Raw genomic sequence first — 17,181 nt, forward strand, 5'->3', positions numbered from 1 at the left:
TGTGCCCTCTCCCCCCTCACCCCTACTCCCCAGGATGGAGCTAGGCTGTGACTGTCTTGTAAGATCATGTGATCACACATCGCCCCTACAGAATTCAAGCAGAGATTCCCTAACCTCAGATAGACCTTGGGGTGAGCGCTGTGATGCACCTAGATGTTAAAATTCAGCACTATCCTTCCCAAACAGTTGTTCGCCCTGTTGGTGTGGTGAATGAATTCTCACTTAATTATTTTTACCCCAAGACCTGTTTTTCTCTTCTGAGTTCCTTGAGTGCCTGTCACCTTGGCTGCCGGGTACATGGTAGGAATTTCATGTTTGTCTCGTGGATTAAACCAAGTAGCAGTCCTGTGAAGAAACTCTACATCGTTTCTAGCCAGGTTGCAGACCCAACAAAGAGCACGGACGGGGTGCTGTTGCTGAGGAAGGTGAGGCATACAGTAGGTCATCGCTGAGGACTGGATCCAGACTGACAGGGAATCTGTTTCTTTCCCAAGACGGTTTTCCTTAAATAGTTGCTTTTGATTCACTATAAACATTTATAACTGCCTTATGATTGAGAACTCAGGATCTGATACTTCCAGCCTACTATTTTAACATTTATAATGTATTCCCAGTTATCTCATGATATCTGTCCTGTTATTAATACAGTATGACGCTTTGTTTAGAATGAGTACATTCTGTACAACGGAGGGAGATGCTGTGGTACGTTTGGTAACTTTGCGGTGTTTGTGGTAGAGTACTACGGAGTTCTTTACTGTTACAGCTTTCCTTCTATGTCTTACTGGGATTGGCTCACCTGTAACCCCTGAGCCTCCCTGATGGGCTCTTCAGCCTTTTGTTGGGTTCCTCATGTCAACCATGTTGCTTCTCTGTCATAGTCAAGGGTTGGCAAACTTCAGACAGTGTGTAACTTCCCCTTAACAACTGATGGATGGAGAAAGACCACCTTCGCGTGCAGAAGACAGCAGCGCACTGGTGTGGCCTCCAGAGGAGCTCTTTCGTCAAGTCTTAGGTTCTGGGTCCTTTGTTCCTAAGTTGAGCAATTTAGGAAATCTCTTTAAACTTTCGGAACTTACCAAATTCTGAGATGCAGAGCGCAGATGAATAGTTGGGGATGTAGTTTGTGGAGATGTTGTTAGGATGACTGACCAGTTATTTTAGACTTGTGACTTCAGGTCTCTGTTCTTAAATATTTAAAATAGGAAAATACTGAGCTTACAGGATTATGGAGACTAGTTTAAATTTATGGTGCTGGATAATTGGAGTCACAGCCTTTAATCCCAGCACTCAGGAGTCAGAGGCTGTTGGATCTCTATGATTTCAAGAACAACCGGGGCTTAATAGTAAGGTCCGGAACAGCCAGGACTATGTAGTGGGACTCTGTCTGTCTCTCTCTCTCTCTCTCTCTCTCTCTCTCTCTCTCTCTCTCTCTCACACACACACACACACACACACACACACACCCAAAGAAGATTTGGTGCATGTAAAGTGCTTGTGAAGTGTATCCATTAGCCTACAAAGGGAGAAAGGTTCACCAAAGGCAGACTTAATATGTATTGCTTTTTGGATAAGTTTTAATACCTAAGGAGGAGCCTCTTTTACAAAGAGAGTTTATCCATTTGAGCCCTCGTCAGAAGTATCAATGATTCTAACATGGAAATCTGAATATGGAGTCCTTTCTCCACAAGGCTTGCCCTGGCAGTGAGTCATTGCTGAGCTGAAAAAATCTCCAGGCTTGAAACATGATGCCCCAAATCAGATTATGTACTTAATTAATGTAAGACCAATAAGCTTCAAATCTTCAAATCTTGCTTAGCTCCCTTTAAAGCTGCCTCAGCAGTTTCAAATGGAAGTTTAGAGATACACATTTTTTAATTAAGGAGATATAAGGCAAGATAATAAACAAATATGACCATTGCTACATTTAAAAAAAAAACAACTCTCCTGAATCATTAATTTCATTAATTTATGACTTAATGCTAGACAACAAAATACAGAAATGTTAGACCTAAAACTTTATGCATTCGTGGAAGTATACTTTGAAATGTTAATTGTTGAAGGTGTTACCGTATGCATTGTTAAGCATCTGCTTACCATAGGTAAAGCAGAGATGACTCCTTGGAAATGATTATTCATATTATTTTCTGCAGTGATGCAGAATCACAGAATGGACAAGCGTGGTCTCTAAGGCATGAGGGAAGATGTAGATAGTTAAATTGTGTTGGTTTTGGGTTCTAAGCTAATGAGTGCATAGGTCTTGGCTGCTCTTGCTATGAACACTGGAAGAATTTTGAGAAACTACAGATGTATACATTTGCTTAGCCATGAATAATCCTGTTGTCTGTAAGCATGCCTGAATATCATTTACATACCTTAAATATATACAGAAAAATCTATTTAAGGCCTATATATGTGATCTAGAGAAAGACAGAACTATCCTCCAACAGAGAGGGCATTTTGGTTACTTTTATTTAACTTAATGCATGCATTTTCAGTATGGATTTTTTAAACCGTTACTGAAATGTACAAGTTTATGAAAATAATTTCAGCTGACTGGATTTCTGCGTCCTGTCAGCTTGTTTATTCTGGGTGTTTGTTTGGTTTTTTTTTTTTTTTCTGCTTATATTTTTAATGTGTATAAGGCAAATTTTTAGTTTTTACTCAGTTTGGACACCAATGGCATTCCTTGCGGCATCCATTGTACCTGTTTAGTGTTTATTGCTGTGAAGACAACACACACACACAAACAGACTCTGGCCTGGCATAGGCCTTTGAATCCTCCAAGCCCACTCCCAGCAAGGGCACATCTACTGATTAGTGGCTGGTGCTCCCGAGTGCTGCTGGTGCTCCCGAGTGCTGCTGGTGCTCCCGAGTGCTTCTGGAGCCATTATTGTCATGGAGTTCCTCTGCTCTCAGATGGAAATGACAGCCGTGACGAGTTGCTGGTTTTGAAAGATTGAGCCCCGTTGGTTAGTAACGTGTCTTTGGCTCTGCTGGGGAGCTGGGAATTTTCCCTGTGGCTGATTGTGTTGCTAGATGCAAAGGGGTTTCTCTGCAGGACGCGAGTCGACACGCCTAGTCCTTTGCATGGCCCATAAGAGATGGTCTTAGCTCCTGTGCTTACCTACTTGATGTGTGCTCGCACCGGAGCCAAGGCTGGCGCTCAACTCTGAGGCAGTTTCTTACTTACGCCTCAGAGTGCTGAGATGGCGCTTCCAGCTGACTGCCAGTACTTATGGAAAGTATTTGCTGTTTTCTTTAGTCATCTGACTTCAGGAAATTACAGTTTTAGTTATTGATATGTGCATGTAAATATTCATGGAGCATTCTGGTTTTCCGAAGTACTAGAATTTGCTTTTATTATTCTTTCTGTACAAAGTAAAACAATTACACTTCAGTCTTTACATTTTCCTATCTTATATATTAATATTCTCTCATATATACCTATTATATATATGTATGTATACACACACACACACACACACACACACATACATATGTCCTTACAGACATCTATGTGATCGATCACACCATTCTAAAAGAAGTCAAAGGTTTCTTATCAGATAATGTTGCATGTGAATTGGTGTTTATTTTAAAGATTTAAAAATTTCACTCCTTTAAAAGGCTCAAAGGCTACAGCATCTATCCATATGATAGCTGATCTTGGTATTCTGATGGTGGGAGCCAGAATAAACCTTTTATCAAGTTAAGTTAATTGTCCCAGGTGTTATGTCTCTATAATTGAAAGACACTAACCCCTGAATTTTGGAGATAAGGGTTTGGGTGACCTAAGACACATTGGCAATCCAACCCAAGACTTTGTGCTCCCTGGCTTGTGTTCTCCTGATTCGACATCTCCACCTGCTCCCAATTTTAAAGTTGTGTTCTGAGCTTTATTTTTGAGTGGGAGTAACCAAAGAGTCAGAAATAACAAAGTTCTTGTCAAAATCTCTGAACCCATTAGAAGCCACGGTCCGTTAAATAAAATTGGCAGACTTGAATAAGAGAGGCAATCTGTGGGCATGGAACGTTGAATCCCTTACATTATTTTTGGCAGTGTCGCCACTTGATTTTGCCCTACTAAAGTCCCCATGTTGGGATGGAGGCCACTGTGTGTGAGGTGGACGCTGACGACAGGATTTGAAGTAACAGTGAACCCAGCCTTAGTGGTAGCAAGTCTGGAAGACTTGATCTCCTTTTTTTTTTTTTTTTGGTTTTTAGAGACAGGGTTTCTCTGTGTAGCCCTGGCTGTCCTGGAACTCACTCTGTAGACCAGGCTGCCCTCAAAGTCAGAAATCCACCTGCCTCTGCCTCCCAGAGTGCTGGGATTACAGGCGTGCGCCACCACCACCCAGCGCTTGATCTACTTTTAACTCTTTTTTCTTGGGCAATTGGTATTATGTGCCTTAAGGCTGGAAACACCAGGCCAGGGACAGATGATGTTGGTTGAATATCTGGTGAGTTCTTCCAGGACGAGGGTCTGCCACAGCTATGGCTTTTTTCCCCTTCATTTAAAAATTTTCTTTCATATAATATATCTTGATTATATTCTTTTTCTTCCCCCAGTTCCAAGATCCTACCTACTTCCTTACCCACCCCCCCAAAAAAAAAACCCACAAAACAAAAACACCTGCAACAGACCCCCAGAGTCTGCTTTGTGTTGGCTGTGACTCCCTGAACAGGGTCTGCCCTGGAGTATGGTTGATGCACCTGGTGACACACCCATTACAGAAAACTGACTCTCTTTACCCACAGGCATCATTTGCAAGCACTTACTTGATTTGGGACAGGACTTTTTATCTACTTCCTCTGTTCGCTGCAATGATTGTTTGGTTTGAACCAGCACAGGTCTCGTGCATGCTGCCTTGTCTCTGCTGTGTCTGGAAGACTCATTTCCTTGGAGTCACTCAACACCTCTGGCTCTTAGTGTCTTTCCTCCTCCTCCTCCTCCTGATGCTCCTCCTCCCTCTCCTCCTCCCCTTCCTGCTCCTCCCCCACATAGATCCCTAAATCCCGAGGAGAGGATTTGATAAAAGATGCTCCATTTATGGATGAGTGCTCTTTTAGAAATCACATGATCTCTTCTTCCCTTCAGCATAGTAGAGATTTCAACAGATGCATATTTAAAGTCAGTTTCCATAGTGACATCTGGTGGTGGCTTTGCAATCCCATGAAGCACGATAGGAATGATAAATAGTTTTCGCTAATGGTTTCAGATTTCCAGCTTTTTTTTTTTTTTTTCAGATTGTTCATCATATTAGCAGCCTTTTTTGGGAAAATGTCTTCATTGTGTTCTCAAAGTTGGAAAGTTGGGCACCCAGGCTCCTGTAATGCTTCATTAAAGTAAGGGAACAATTCCTGATTATACCACACTGCTGGGCAGCAGCTCATAGCACAGGCATGTCTGAGCGGTCTTCTGTGTGCAGCATGTCTGTCATTGAACCTGGTCATCCTGTGTGGCTCCCACATTCCTCACAAGATAAGGATCCTGTGATTTCCTCATTCCTCCCCATTTTTACTGGATCTTACTTCTGCATCTAGCTAGAGGGAATTCTCTAGAAGGCAGAGTTGCCTCTTCCTCTTGACACTCTGGCCTTATCTGTCCTCTCATTGTGTGTCATACAGTCACTGCTATCTGAAAGGTAAAAGAGAGCCAGGCCTGGTGTGGTGTGTGCCCATAGTTCTAGTGCTTGGTACAGAAGCAGGAGATTCTGTCTCATAGCAACCATTCTCTTTTTGTTTAAAAAAGCAAAGGAATGAAAGACAGAAAATTATAACTAGGAGCAGACAGGTCTGGGGGGTGTGGGTAGCGCAACAGGTTGTTGAAGTCAGGATGCAACTCTGGGAGAGTCTAAAGATAAAGATTCATTTTATGTGTTGAATACATGTTTTAAAGACAGAGATTTTATTTTTCCCAGGAAGAACGAGTTTGTAACTTCTTATACCAAAAAATAAAGTTATTACTGGTTATCAGTAGTTGAAAGTTGACTCAGAGGCAAGAGAATTAAGGAGTGTAGAATTTTAAGAATGAGTACAATTGTCTAATTCACACCCAGTGATGGTTTAAAGACGGGTGTCAGTTTTATTTGCGATTTTTCCCCGTGTTGGTGGCAACTGTATTGGTTCCAGGAAGGAGGACACTCAGAGTGACTCAAGGAATAAACATTATTTCTAGTCATACTGCTAGATAGCGGGCATGCGGATTATTTTAGAGATGAGGCTTTCTACAAAGAATGGACTGGATTCCTATCAACCCCTCCTTGACTAAGGAGTTGTGGTCTATCCCTGAAACCTGTGACTCCGTGCCATAGGAAAGTGGCCATCAGCGTCATTAGTCCTACTCTCTTAATTAATATTTGATAAAACATTGTTTTCAACCCAGCTATTCTCCTGGCCTTAGCTAGGAGTTCTTGGGAGGGGTTCACATCAAGAGGAACTTGAGCTTTGCGCTGTACTGAGCTGATTCTGATTGGACAGCAGAACCTAAGCAGAAGGCTACACAGATAAGACAAAAAATAAAAAAAATAAACCCCGAGAGGGAAAGTAAATCACCTGTGACCATCATAACATGCCTGCATTTCATGTCTTCCCCTCAAAGCTGTTGTATTTGACTAAATGTATGATCTTCACCTGAATATTGACATTAACAAAGGATATGGAGCCTGTCTTGTCTTCTGGGTGATCTTCATCCTCCAGGCAATTGTGTTCAGAATAGACCCAGCCAGGAGCTGTGCTGTCTCTGGATTCCAATGATCTGCCCTTGACTGGGACCCTGGGAACATTTCCTCATGTCTGAGGTTTACATCATGAAGTGGAGACTGTAGCACCACTAGTCAGGGCATGTTGTGTCGGAAAAGATGTCACAGCACAGTGCGGGGTGACCATGATGTCTGGCATAGAGTGAATCCGGAGCAAATTGCTTATAGAGTTGTCATTGCTTTATGAGCTTATAATTACATTGAGAGGTCTACGATTCCGAGAGAAAGAAAGAAAGAAAGAAAGAAAGAAAGAAAGAAAGAAAGAAAGAAAGAAAGAAAGAAAGAAAGAAAGAAAAAAGAAAAAAAGAAAGAAAGAAAGAGAAAGCAAGCAGCGTGAAATATCTGGCGGTTAGAAGCTAGAGGCAGGGGGGAAACTACCATGTGTCTTGTCTGCTTGAGATTTTCTAATAATACTTCACTTGTCCAATGGATTTAATTGCATTTTAATAGAGTGGCAGCCCCGGAGAGTTAGTAGCATCTGTGCCTTCCTTTTGTTAATATCCGTGTAGGGAAAACAGCCTGTGTCTCTGACTTCCGTGGCTAAAGTGATGGCTTGGGATGAACAAGGGGGAGATAGAAAAAATGTATTTGTTCAAGATGCAAACAGTTACGATTTACTAACTAGTGCACTGTGGCATATGTAGAGATTGTGTTTGGGTTAGAGAAATAGGGGGAATCATTTTGGGTGTAATCAGTTGTTTAGTAAAAGTGGCTGTAGACGTGTATTTTCAGGAAGTTCACTTTACATCGGGTTATGCATTATGCTGTGATTTCTTTTGGTACCACCCCCCACACACAAAAACCAAGGATTTAAATTTAAATAATCCTAAATACAAGGACTTTATTAGCCATAGTTAATAACAATGTGTTGTGTCTGAAAATTTGATTAGTGTTGAGTATTCTCCTCTCTCTCCCGCTTCCTCTCCCTCCCTCCCTTCCTCCCCCCTCTCTCTCTTTCTGTCTCTGTCTCTCTCTCTCTTGAGAGAGCTCAAACACACACACACACACACACAGAGGAGGGAATATCTATAGGTGGAGGTAATGCATAGTTGATTAGCTCAACTGATCCATTCTGTAGCGAATCCATGTTTCAAAATGTTGTATTGCATACAGTAAAAAGGGTTTTTTTTTGATAATTTAAGTACATAATATGGTTTAGTGATTAAAATAGATACCATCTTACTGTTAAACATAGGGGACCATGGATTTGCATGTCTGCGTAGGATGGGGACCTTAGTAATTCTGAGGCTGGAGGACTTCTGAAGTGGAGTCAGGGGCATGGTGCTGATCACTGAAGGTGCCATCAGTTCACAACGATCAATCATTCTGGGAGCTGAAAGGGAACACTACGCCCTTAAATGAAAGGCCAGATTTGCTTAAGAGAGTTTATATTTTCATTTCTAATCGCTTTGTTGGGGGAGGATTCTGGAATCTGGAAGTTTTAATAGATGTCTGTATCTGGGCTGAAGTGCATTGATCCTATTGAGTCAGTTTCCAGTGCTTGTATGCGTCCCTCTTCCCAGTTCTCTCGGTAAAAACTGTCCTAGTTCCGGTCTCAATGGAAGACTCTGTATCCTAGCTCCAGCCTAGATACTTGGGTACTTTATTCATCAAGTGCATAGTGGCTGTGTTTTATATAAGGAAACAGAAACGCTGGGAGCAACTAGGAAAGCTACACCCGTGGAGAATTTATGTTTTCATAACATACTGGTTGTCTGTTTGCTCAAGATGGTTAAAGATGTTAAGAGGGTTAACACGTAAGAGACCTGAACGATCTTTTATGCTCGGCTTGCAAAGTTAAACTATTTTTTTCCTTAGCTTTTTTTTTAAGGATTGGGTAGCCTTACCCTAATTACTCTCACTGTCTAGAGGAATGTTACCCCTAGTCTCTGCCCCTGGGCTGTGGCTTACAGAGTGGGGCCGAGGCCATGGAGTTGAGCCCTCACTCTGGTTTGTCTTTGGTTTCCTGTTTAAACTCCGTGAAACTCAACACATATCATCCAGCCATAGGTTTTATCTTTGGAAAGCAGCGTATTAGACCATGAGCTGATCTCTTAGTGCCCATCTCCTGGGCTGCTTTCACGCTTAGGTCATAGATTTTTCTGTTTGTTTTTGCCGTTTTGGTTTTTCAAGACAGGGTCTCACTGTGTATTCCTGGCTGTCCTTGTAGACCAGGCTGGCCTCGAACCCACGGAGATCCATACATATGCCTTTAATCCCAGCTTAGACCGTTTTTAAAGTGGTCTGCTTGAGTGCTTGACACCAGTAATTGTAAATAGTTTTATAGTCTGTATTATCTGCTACATATATATATATATATATCTAACCAGGTATCAACTCATTAATCCGCCATTAAGAAGTAGGCAGTATCTCCATCCCTCGGGCAGGGAAACTGAGGCACAAAGACTTGCTGAAGTTCATGCCTTTTGTAAGTGACACTTAAGCCACCAGCAAAGTCAGACACAAGTGGCTCTTGGGCTTATTGTTAACTTTCTTCTCTGGCTGCTTCTTTCTAGGTGTTATAGAGACTTCGGACCGACTGGACAGAGAGTCAACTTCCCACTACTGGCTCACCGTCTATGCCACAGATCAGGGTGTGGTACCTCTGTCGTCTTTCATCGAGGTCTACATAGAGGTTGAAGATGTCAATGACAACGCTCCACAGACGTCAGAGCCCGTGTACTATCCAGAAATCATGGAAAACTCACCCAAGGATGTATCCGTGGTCCAGATTGAGGCTTTTGACCCAGATTCCAGCTCTAGTGACAAGCTGACCTACAGAATCACAAGCGGGAACCCGCAAGGATTCTTCTCAATACATCCTAAAACAGGTAAGACCATGCTTCTAACTCCCAGTGACAGCCAGGGGTTAGCATTCTTTGTTGCCAAAGTTAAGGTTTTAATTTGTGGATGGAATTTCATCCAAACACGTGTGTACCTCTTTGGGCTTTCCTACCATATAGCTTGGTTGATGATTTTTGCTTCATAGTAAAGTTTTGCACCCTGGGTCTAAAACAGTTGTCATTATTTTAACAGTAGTAGTTCAGTGATGTTACAGTAAGCCTAGAAACAAATTTTGCTACTAAGTATCTGAATTTTTATAATGGTGGGTTTTTTGGTTTTGTTTTTGTTTATTTCATACTTCATTACTTTGTAAGTACTGTTTTAAATTTTTCCCAGAACTCTGTGACAGTATCAGAGCTAAGCCACTTTAAGGTTGGAAGCTATTACATTTTTCTCCTCTCAGAGTCTGTGATACAGGCGCGCGTGCGCGCGCGCACACACACACACACACACACACACACACAGGGCTGGAGAGATAGCTTATGATGAAGAGCATGTGTTCTCTTGTGGAGGACCTGACTGAGTCCAGCTCCCGGAACCCACTGTAAGTGGCTCTAAACCTTTTGTAACTTAAGCCCCAGGGGATCTAATGCCTCTGGCTTCTGTGGCACTCGTACTCACAGATACAACTTTCCATACAGCTATACACGCACATACATTTGAAAATAAATCTCTGTGGCCCCATGAACTTGACTCCATGGTCAGCAGTCTTTCTCAGTACTGTGAGCCCACAGTCTCTACTCTTCCATATTTAATAATGTTTCTTTTTTTTTTCTGGTTCTTAGATGTCTTTAACATCTCTCTCTCTTTCTCTCTCTCACACACACACACACACACACACACACAAAGAGATGATCATTGTAGCCTTCTGTTTTGGAAACTTCCCACGTTGAGTGCAGAACAATTTTAATTATTATTAATCAGTTAAAACAGCTACTGTACAACCTTGAAAAAAAAGTTTACAACTTCATTAGGAAAATGAAACCGCTCAGCCTATCAGTTACTGAACATTGTCTGCTCTTCCAGCTTCACTGGTAGAGTTTGATGAACCTGCATTGTAGAGAGCAAGGCTTATGTAGCTGCTCTCAAACCTCTGTCTCGCCTGTTTTAAATATCAGGAGGCTTAAAGCCTCATCTTTGTTATCATTTCTTCTCCCCACACTTCTTACTTTTTGTCATTGAACTTAAAAAGAAAGAAAAGCAAATCTTAAGAGTTCCTGTAGGAAGCACCCATATGTAGCTGCCCATGGAGGCCGTAAAGGCATGCTGTTCTTGGTCTCTTGAAAAATGTGTTTAAGAGCTGGTGTTGGCCAGGCGTTGGTGGTGCACGCCTGTAATCCCAGTACTCTGGGAGGCAGAGGCAGGCGGATTTCTGAGTTCGAGGCCAGCCTGGTCTACAGAGTGAGTTCCAGGACAGCTAGGGCTATATAGAGAAACCCTGTCTCGAAAAAAACAAAATCCAAAAATCCAAAAAACCAAAAAAAAAAAAAAAAGAGCTGGTACTCTGGTACTGTGACTTAGTGATGAACAAGCATTTGTCTAGCATATGTGAAGCCCTAGGTTCTATCCCCAGTGTATGTGTGTGTTAGGTTCTATCCCGTGTGTGTGTGTGTGTGTGTGTGTGTGTGTGTGTGTGTGTGTGTGTGTAAGCTCGTGGGCAGGCAGATTAAATTAAACATAAAGGATGAAATGGTAGTTTCATTCTGCCATTATAAATACTTTTCTTTAATAGTTGAGTGATTTAAAGATTTATGTTGAGTGCTTCATAAATTGTTTTGTCTGTTTAGGGGTAATTTTACTTTAGCTTTTGAAACACAAATCCTAGTTTAATTTGGATTCTTAGAAAAGTAATGATTTATTAAGACAGATTGAGCCTTGAAGAACTGAGGTATATAGAAATGTATAGGGTCCGAGAGTAGTCTCTTTCCAGCACTGAAGGTAGCATGGTGAACTTGGAGCTAAGAAGTGGGTTAGCAGCGGGGCTCGCCTCACTGTGTTGGGTTCAGGCGGTGTGATATGGACTGATTTCAGGGTACAGGTGGTAATGAGGTCCCACTATTGCTGTGAAGTCTAAGGAAAGGTATCCAAAAGATAAGATCAAAATTGTAAACACGTTGCCTGCTATAAAAGGAGAAAGGTGTAAGTTTAAAGTAATTTCAGAGGAAGTTTAGAGTCCAGGTAGCAGGCCTGAACCTAAGGTGTGGCCCCAGTAGGGTGAGAAGTAAAAGCCCTGAGGCCCTGAGATGATGACTACTAAAGATCTATCTATCTATCTATCTATCTATCTATCTATCTATCTATCTATAGATATAAATATAGATATAGATCTACATATATATGTAGATAGATAGAGGTAGATATAGATATAGATAGATCAAAATTTATGTTTTATGTAATACAATATATAGTAAAAATAGCTACTTCTGTTTAAAACTGCTTAAAGAATTACACTTTAAAAATGTTTCAAAAATGTTTTTTATTTATTCTGTCCCTCTTTTAGATTAAATCTCCTGTGAAGGGACAGGGTTGAAAACCATAAGTGTCCTTCCAGTATCTGAGCAAGTCCTGCAGCTCTGGGCATAATTAATAAGAGAAAGAAAGTTTAAATTGTCTAGGCTAGGTCTAGGAATAGCCTTTCCTTCTCTGAGTCTCTTTCCTAGGGGCTCCTAGGAAATAGTGCCTGAGCTCCCCCATCATCTATCTGTGTGGATACACACCCTCTAGGAGTTCACAGTGAGCTCTCACCCCTGGGTGAGAGGCGCATGTCTGCTGCTGCTGTGAAGACAGCTGGCAGGAGTGCATCTCAGAGCTGGTTGTTTTTACAGCTTGGCGGCAGACTGGAGTGGAGGGACCTTGGCGTGTGGGCCTAGGTGCTGAGAGGCATGCTGTAAACTATGGTTAGTAGAGAGTGTCACAAAGCACCGTGTCCTGAAAGATCCGAACTGACCATGCTTTAGCAAACATAGTGTTAAGAAAATATAGTAAGTACCGCGAGGTATGTCTCCAACTCAGCAGACCATCTAAGCGTGAGCCTCAGGGCCCAAGGGACATCAGTAGACCCCCTCATCCCCTGAGACCGTACCGCAGACACTGAGTTTTAAGAGGTAGTTTATTAAAATGGAGGCTGGATTGTGGGAGCCGACGAAAGGCTCTCTGAAAGAAGAAAGCCCTTGTGATTTACTGACCCGGAACACCACCTGGAGGAGACCTTAAATCAGGGTCCTTAGTAATTAGTGACTGAACGAGGAAAATCACTGGGCTGGAACTCAGAGATGTGGCTGTCGTTTGTTAGGTTCTTCTCCGGGGACTGTGGAGAAAACAGACATTAGGGCAGGAGGCTTTAGGATCAGCTATTAAGGTCCTCCTCCTGGAGTCCTCAGGGTCCTTTGTGGAGAATGTGCCACAGCCTGTTTCTCTTGCACGGTTCAGCCGCTTCTTTGATGTATATGGGACAACCAAGATTTCAGTGGCTTCAGACAGCTCTACATTTCCTTTGGGTAAACAAGGAGCCATGTGTGTTGACTTCCCAGGGATTATTGTATACCAGGTAGACTACAGAAAGCCTAACGTTTAAAGTGTCTGGACGTGAAGTGTCTTCAGATGTTACAGTCAATGCAGTGGATGTGAAGGAGCACAGGGAAGGCTGTGTGGAGCGGCCTGACCACGCAGCCTGTGATGAAGTGTTTGCAGTAACTGGGGTCACACTGATGAAGTCAGGAAGTAGAAGGCCCTGGAAGAGCTGTTGGGCTGATTTTGAAGGTGATGGGGAAGCAGTGGAGTAGTTAAGATCCCAAGAGACGGGCTTAGGGGAGAGGATGACAGGAATGGATGACAGGCCAGGTAAGGACTGAAGCTAGTGTCTGTGTGGCCTCTGTGAATAAAGACTTGTAGTCCAGAATCTCTATAAAGTCCTTAGAACATTTTGTATAGACTTAAACACCTACTCAGTCATTTTGTAAATGAAGAACACGTCCCAAATTTTTTTTTTTTTTTTGACAAGAATATGTTTTTTCAAACAAGCTTTCTGGAACTGAGATCAGTAATTTTCTAAAGTTTGGTCTCCAAGCGGCAGGCTTGAATGAACTTCTTTTTTTAGTATCTCCCAGTGTTTAATTATGGTGCCAAGGCTGTCGTGTTTCATCTCAGGCAGTTGCTAGTATACTAATTATAAGTAGGACTTGATGAGATTTCTCTTTTAGGGCACACAGGCAAAAGGCTTAACTCCTTTCCTAACATAGACACTTTTGTTAACAGAGTAAATGTTAGTAACTTTTCATTGTTGTTTGGTTATATCCAGTATCAGTTAGGGTCAGTTTGCGTCTTTCAACGTAAATTGTGCCTCTGCTCAAGGCAAGAGAGAGGCAGGAAGACAGATATTTTATTGTTTGGAACCTTGACTCTGCCTGCTCACGCAAACCAAAGCATGAAGTTCTGTGGTATGCCAAGGACAGAGGAGGGGCCCCAGACAAAAGCCACCAGTGTGAGCTTTGGATGCTTTGGTATCCTCTAGTAACCCTAGGAAACCGACTTCACCTGTTATCAGCTTTGAGGCGTGATACACAATTTGCAGTTGCCTGATAAGTTTGAAGGTTACTCTTGAGGCATGTGCCTGCTTCTGAAAAGACCCAAGTCTTATTCTCCTTGAATTTGCTATCTTTCAAGGTTTTGATACAATGTAAATCTTTTTACTTTTAAAAAGCTCCCTTGGGGTATAATTAGCAGGCAGTAAATCCACCATTGTCCAGACCCAGGAACCCATCACCCAGCAGGTAGTAAGCATATCCCTGATTCTAAAGAATTGCCTCTGGGTTTCTGTAGTCCTGCTCTTTGCTTCCATCCCTAGGTGACCCAATATTCCCTGCCATTATATTAATTATATATAAATTTGCCCATAGAGTTTCAAAAATGGACTGTCATGGTGTAAACTTGGGGTTCCGAGGTTTAGCACTCCACATGTTTGAGATCCATGCACACTGCAGTGCAGCCCTTTACGAGTCTTACATCCGTTTGTTTGTTTGTTTTGTTTTTATTCCTTATGTAGATACAGTTCATCCATTTAGTGATTGGTGGGCATTTATTTAACTGTTACTATGTTTGGTTGTAGGAAATACCTCTGCCTTTAACATTTAGTCTTCAGGAGGTCATGTATGTATCTCTTGGTTTTCAAGTAGGAATGAATATTCTGAATTTTCAAGATAGATAGCTTATCAAAAGTCACTCCCCCCTTTTTTATTTTTGCCTAACATCTAGTACCCTGTGAACTGTTACTTTGTCTCTTTTACTTGTCTTTGGTATCTTTAAGTATAATCTGTCCCCTTGCTGCAGATATAAAAGCTTGGTTCTATATCTTGGTTGCTTTTTTGGAATCCCAAAACTGTTTATTCCATTTTAGATATGCAATAAATATGTCTATACTCCTCCCGCAAAAAGCTTCATTAAAGGAGTACTGGATAACTCCAACAGGTGTGTGTGTGTGTGTTTAAATAAAAAAAATTGAATTTGCTGATTAATTTTAGATATAAACTTATTTAGTGTCATGGGTTTCTGGAGCTAGTAGAAAAAAGCAAATTAGACTTCACTTTATGTCTCTCCAAACTGTAACATTGAGGACGCCCAGAATATCTGTCCTTAAGTTCTGCCTATTCTGTGTTCCTCATAATCACCACTAATTACTTGCATTCTGTGCCTAACAACACTGGGCCTTGTGATGTGTGCACACAGACACATCCCTTGTAGATTATATTCCTGACTTCACTAAGTAGTTGAGTCACATAATGCAGGATTAGAGGGCACAGAAAGATTCCCAGTGAGAACTTTTAACGTTTTTGTAGCGTCCTTCATTCCCATCCCTGGTGTCTTAACCACATTTTGTTTTTTGTTTTTTGTTTTCTTTTTCTGTATTGGCATCCAGCTTCTGGAGCCTCTCGGGGGGTGGAGAACGGCCGGGCAATTGCCTTTCACAAACAGACTCTCTTAGTTTGGGTTTCCATTACTACGATGAAACACCAGGACCAAAAAGCAACTTGGGAAGGAAGGGGTTTATTTCACTCAAAGTTCTAGAAAACAGTTCTTTATCCAAAGCAGGAAGGGCAGGAACTGATGCAGGGGCATGGAGGCCATGCTTGCTCAGCCTGGTTGCCTAGCGAACCCAGGACAGGGCTGGCTCCTTCTACAATGGTCTGGGCCCTCCCCCCCCCCCCCCCCCCCCCCCGAATCAATCACAAATGAAGAAAATGCCCTACTGGATTTCCTACAGCAGGATCTTATGGAGGCGGCTTCTCAAGTGCGGCTGCCTCCTGCCTGATGACTCTAGCACACTAGCTAACCCTGAGCTCATGCTCCTAACCCCTCCTCTGTTTTGCCAACCCACCCTTGCCCTGTCCTGGAATCATCCTGTGTGCTCTGAGCTGCTAGGTGTTATCTAAGCCACGTCTGGGCTCCTTTATTTATTTCATCTTGTCTCGCAGCAGTAAAGGCGTGGCCGTGCTTTCTTGGGCATCCTTTCTGCCCCTTGACTTGTCCCAGGGTCTAGGCATCATCCATGGGACACAGTCAAAGACTCATATTTTGGGCTCTCCACACTGCAGAAGAATGCAGTTTGTATTTCCAAGCACAGAGGTAACCACTTTTATTTCTTTTCCCTCCTAGGTAAGCAAGGCGAAATGGTTTAGAAAAATCCCCTTAGGGTGGCGATCCATGGACTCAGCAAATAACAATTTGACTATAGATGTGTATCCATCCGCCTTCTGGTCCTTTCCTTGGCTCCTATCGCCTCTATTTTACTAATTTTCCTTCACTGTTGTCCTTCTTTCTATCTGGAAAGAAATATATATGGAGAATTTATATTTTGTGACCATGCTAACTAGATTAGGAATGGGTAGCGGGGCACAAGTAGGGCGTCCTTGCTTTGGTTCGTGTGGTTTCATCAGCAGGCATGTTGTAAGTCCTGGTCAGCTGAATCATGTATTTCTGTCCCCGTGAGATTGAACACGGTGTTGGAATTTGAGGGTGGCTTGCTCCTTCCTGCATTCAGGCAGTAGTGGACAATGAACCCAAAGACCTATGTAAGCTAGGCAAACACTCTTACCACTGAGCCACATCCCCAGCCAAAATGGCTCTACTTGGGTTGAGGTACTACGCAAAGTCTGTTCGTCTTTGGATCAATAGTTTAGAATAGTTTAGAAGACTTTAGGATCTTCTATTGCTGCTGGCCATCTTTCTCGCACAGCTCGGTTGTCTTAGAGAGCGAGAGAGCAGCCAACCCTGTTTTTCTTCTTTCTTCCTTTCTGTTGTTTACTTACATTTCCTAACCCTTCTGCAGTCTCTTCGGCTCATTTTAACCCTGTATTGGGAGTGCACGCCACACTCTGCCCCCTCTGATTTGGGCTTTGCATTTTGCAATCAACTTTGACCCACTTAAATCCTTTAAATCTTCCCTGGGGGAAGGGGCCCTGTGAAAAAGGCAGAGAGACTCCAAACACTTGACTTGCATTTTCCTCACTTTACAAATAATTACATGACTTCAGAGAGGTCAAGACCACCCAGGGTCCCAGCCACAGGCGTGGATTTCCTCACTGCT

General features: G+C 42.4%; 1 protein-coding gene across 3 annotated transcripts in view; it reads left to right on the forward strand.

Moving 5' to 3' along the window:
* Positions 1-17,181, forward strand: part of Fat1 (FAT atypical cadherin 1) — a 123,104-nt gene that overhangs the window by 46,697 nt on the left and 59,226 nt on the right. For all 3 annotated transcript variants that reach the window (XM_052162117.1, XM_052162116.1, XM_052162118.1), the window contains exon 3: positions 9,275-9,589. In XM_052162117.1, coding sequence (XP_052018077.1) covers positions 9,275-9,589 — 315 coding nt within the window. The remainder of the gene's footprint in view (positions 1-9,274; positions 9,590-17,181) is intronic.

Source organism: Apodemus sylvaticus, chromosome 18 (assembly GCF_947179515.1).
Source record: "Apodemus sylvaticus chromosome 18, mApoSyl1.1, whole genome shotgun sequence".
NCBI lineage: Eukaryota > Metazoa > Chordata > Mammalia > Rodentia > Muridae > Apodemus > Apodemus sylvaticus.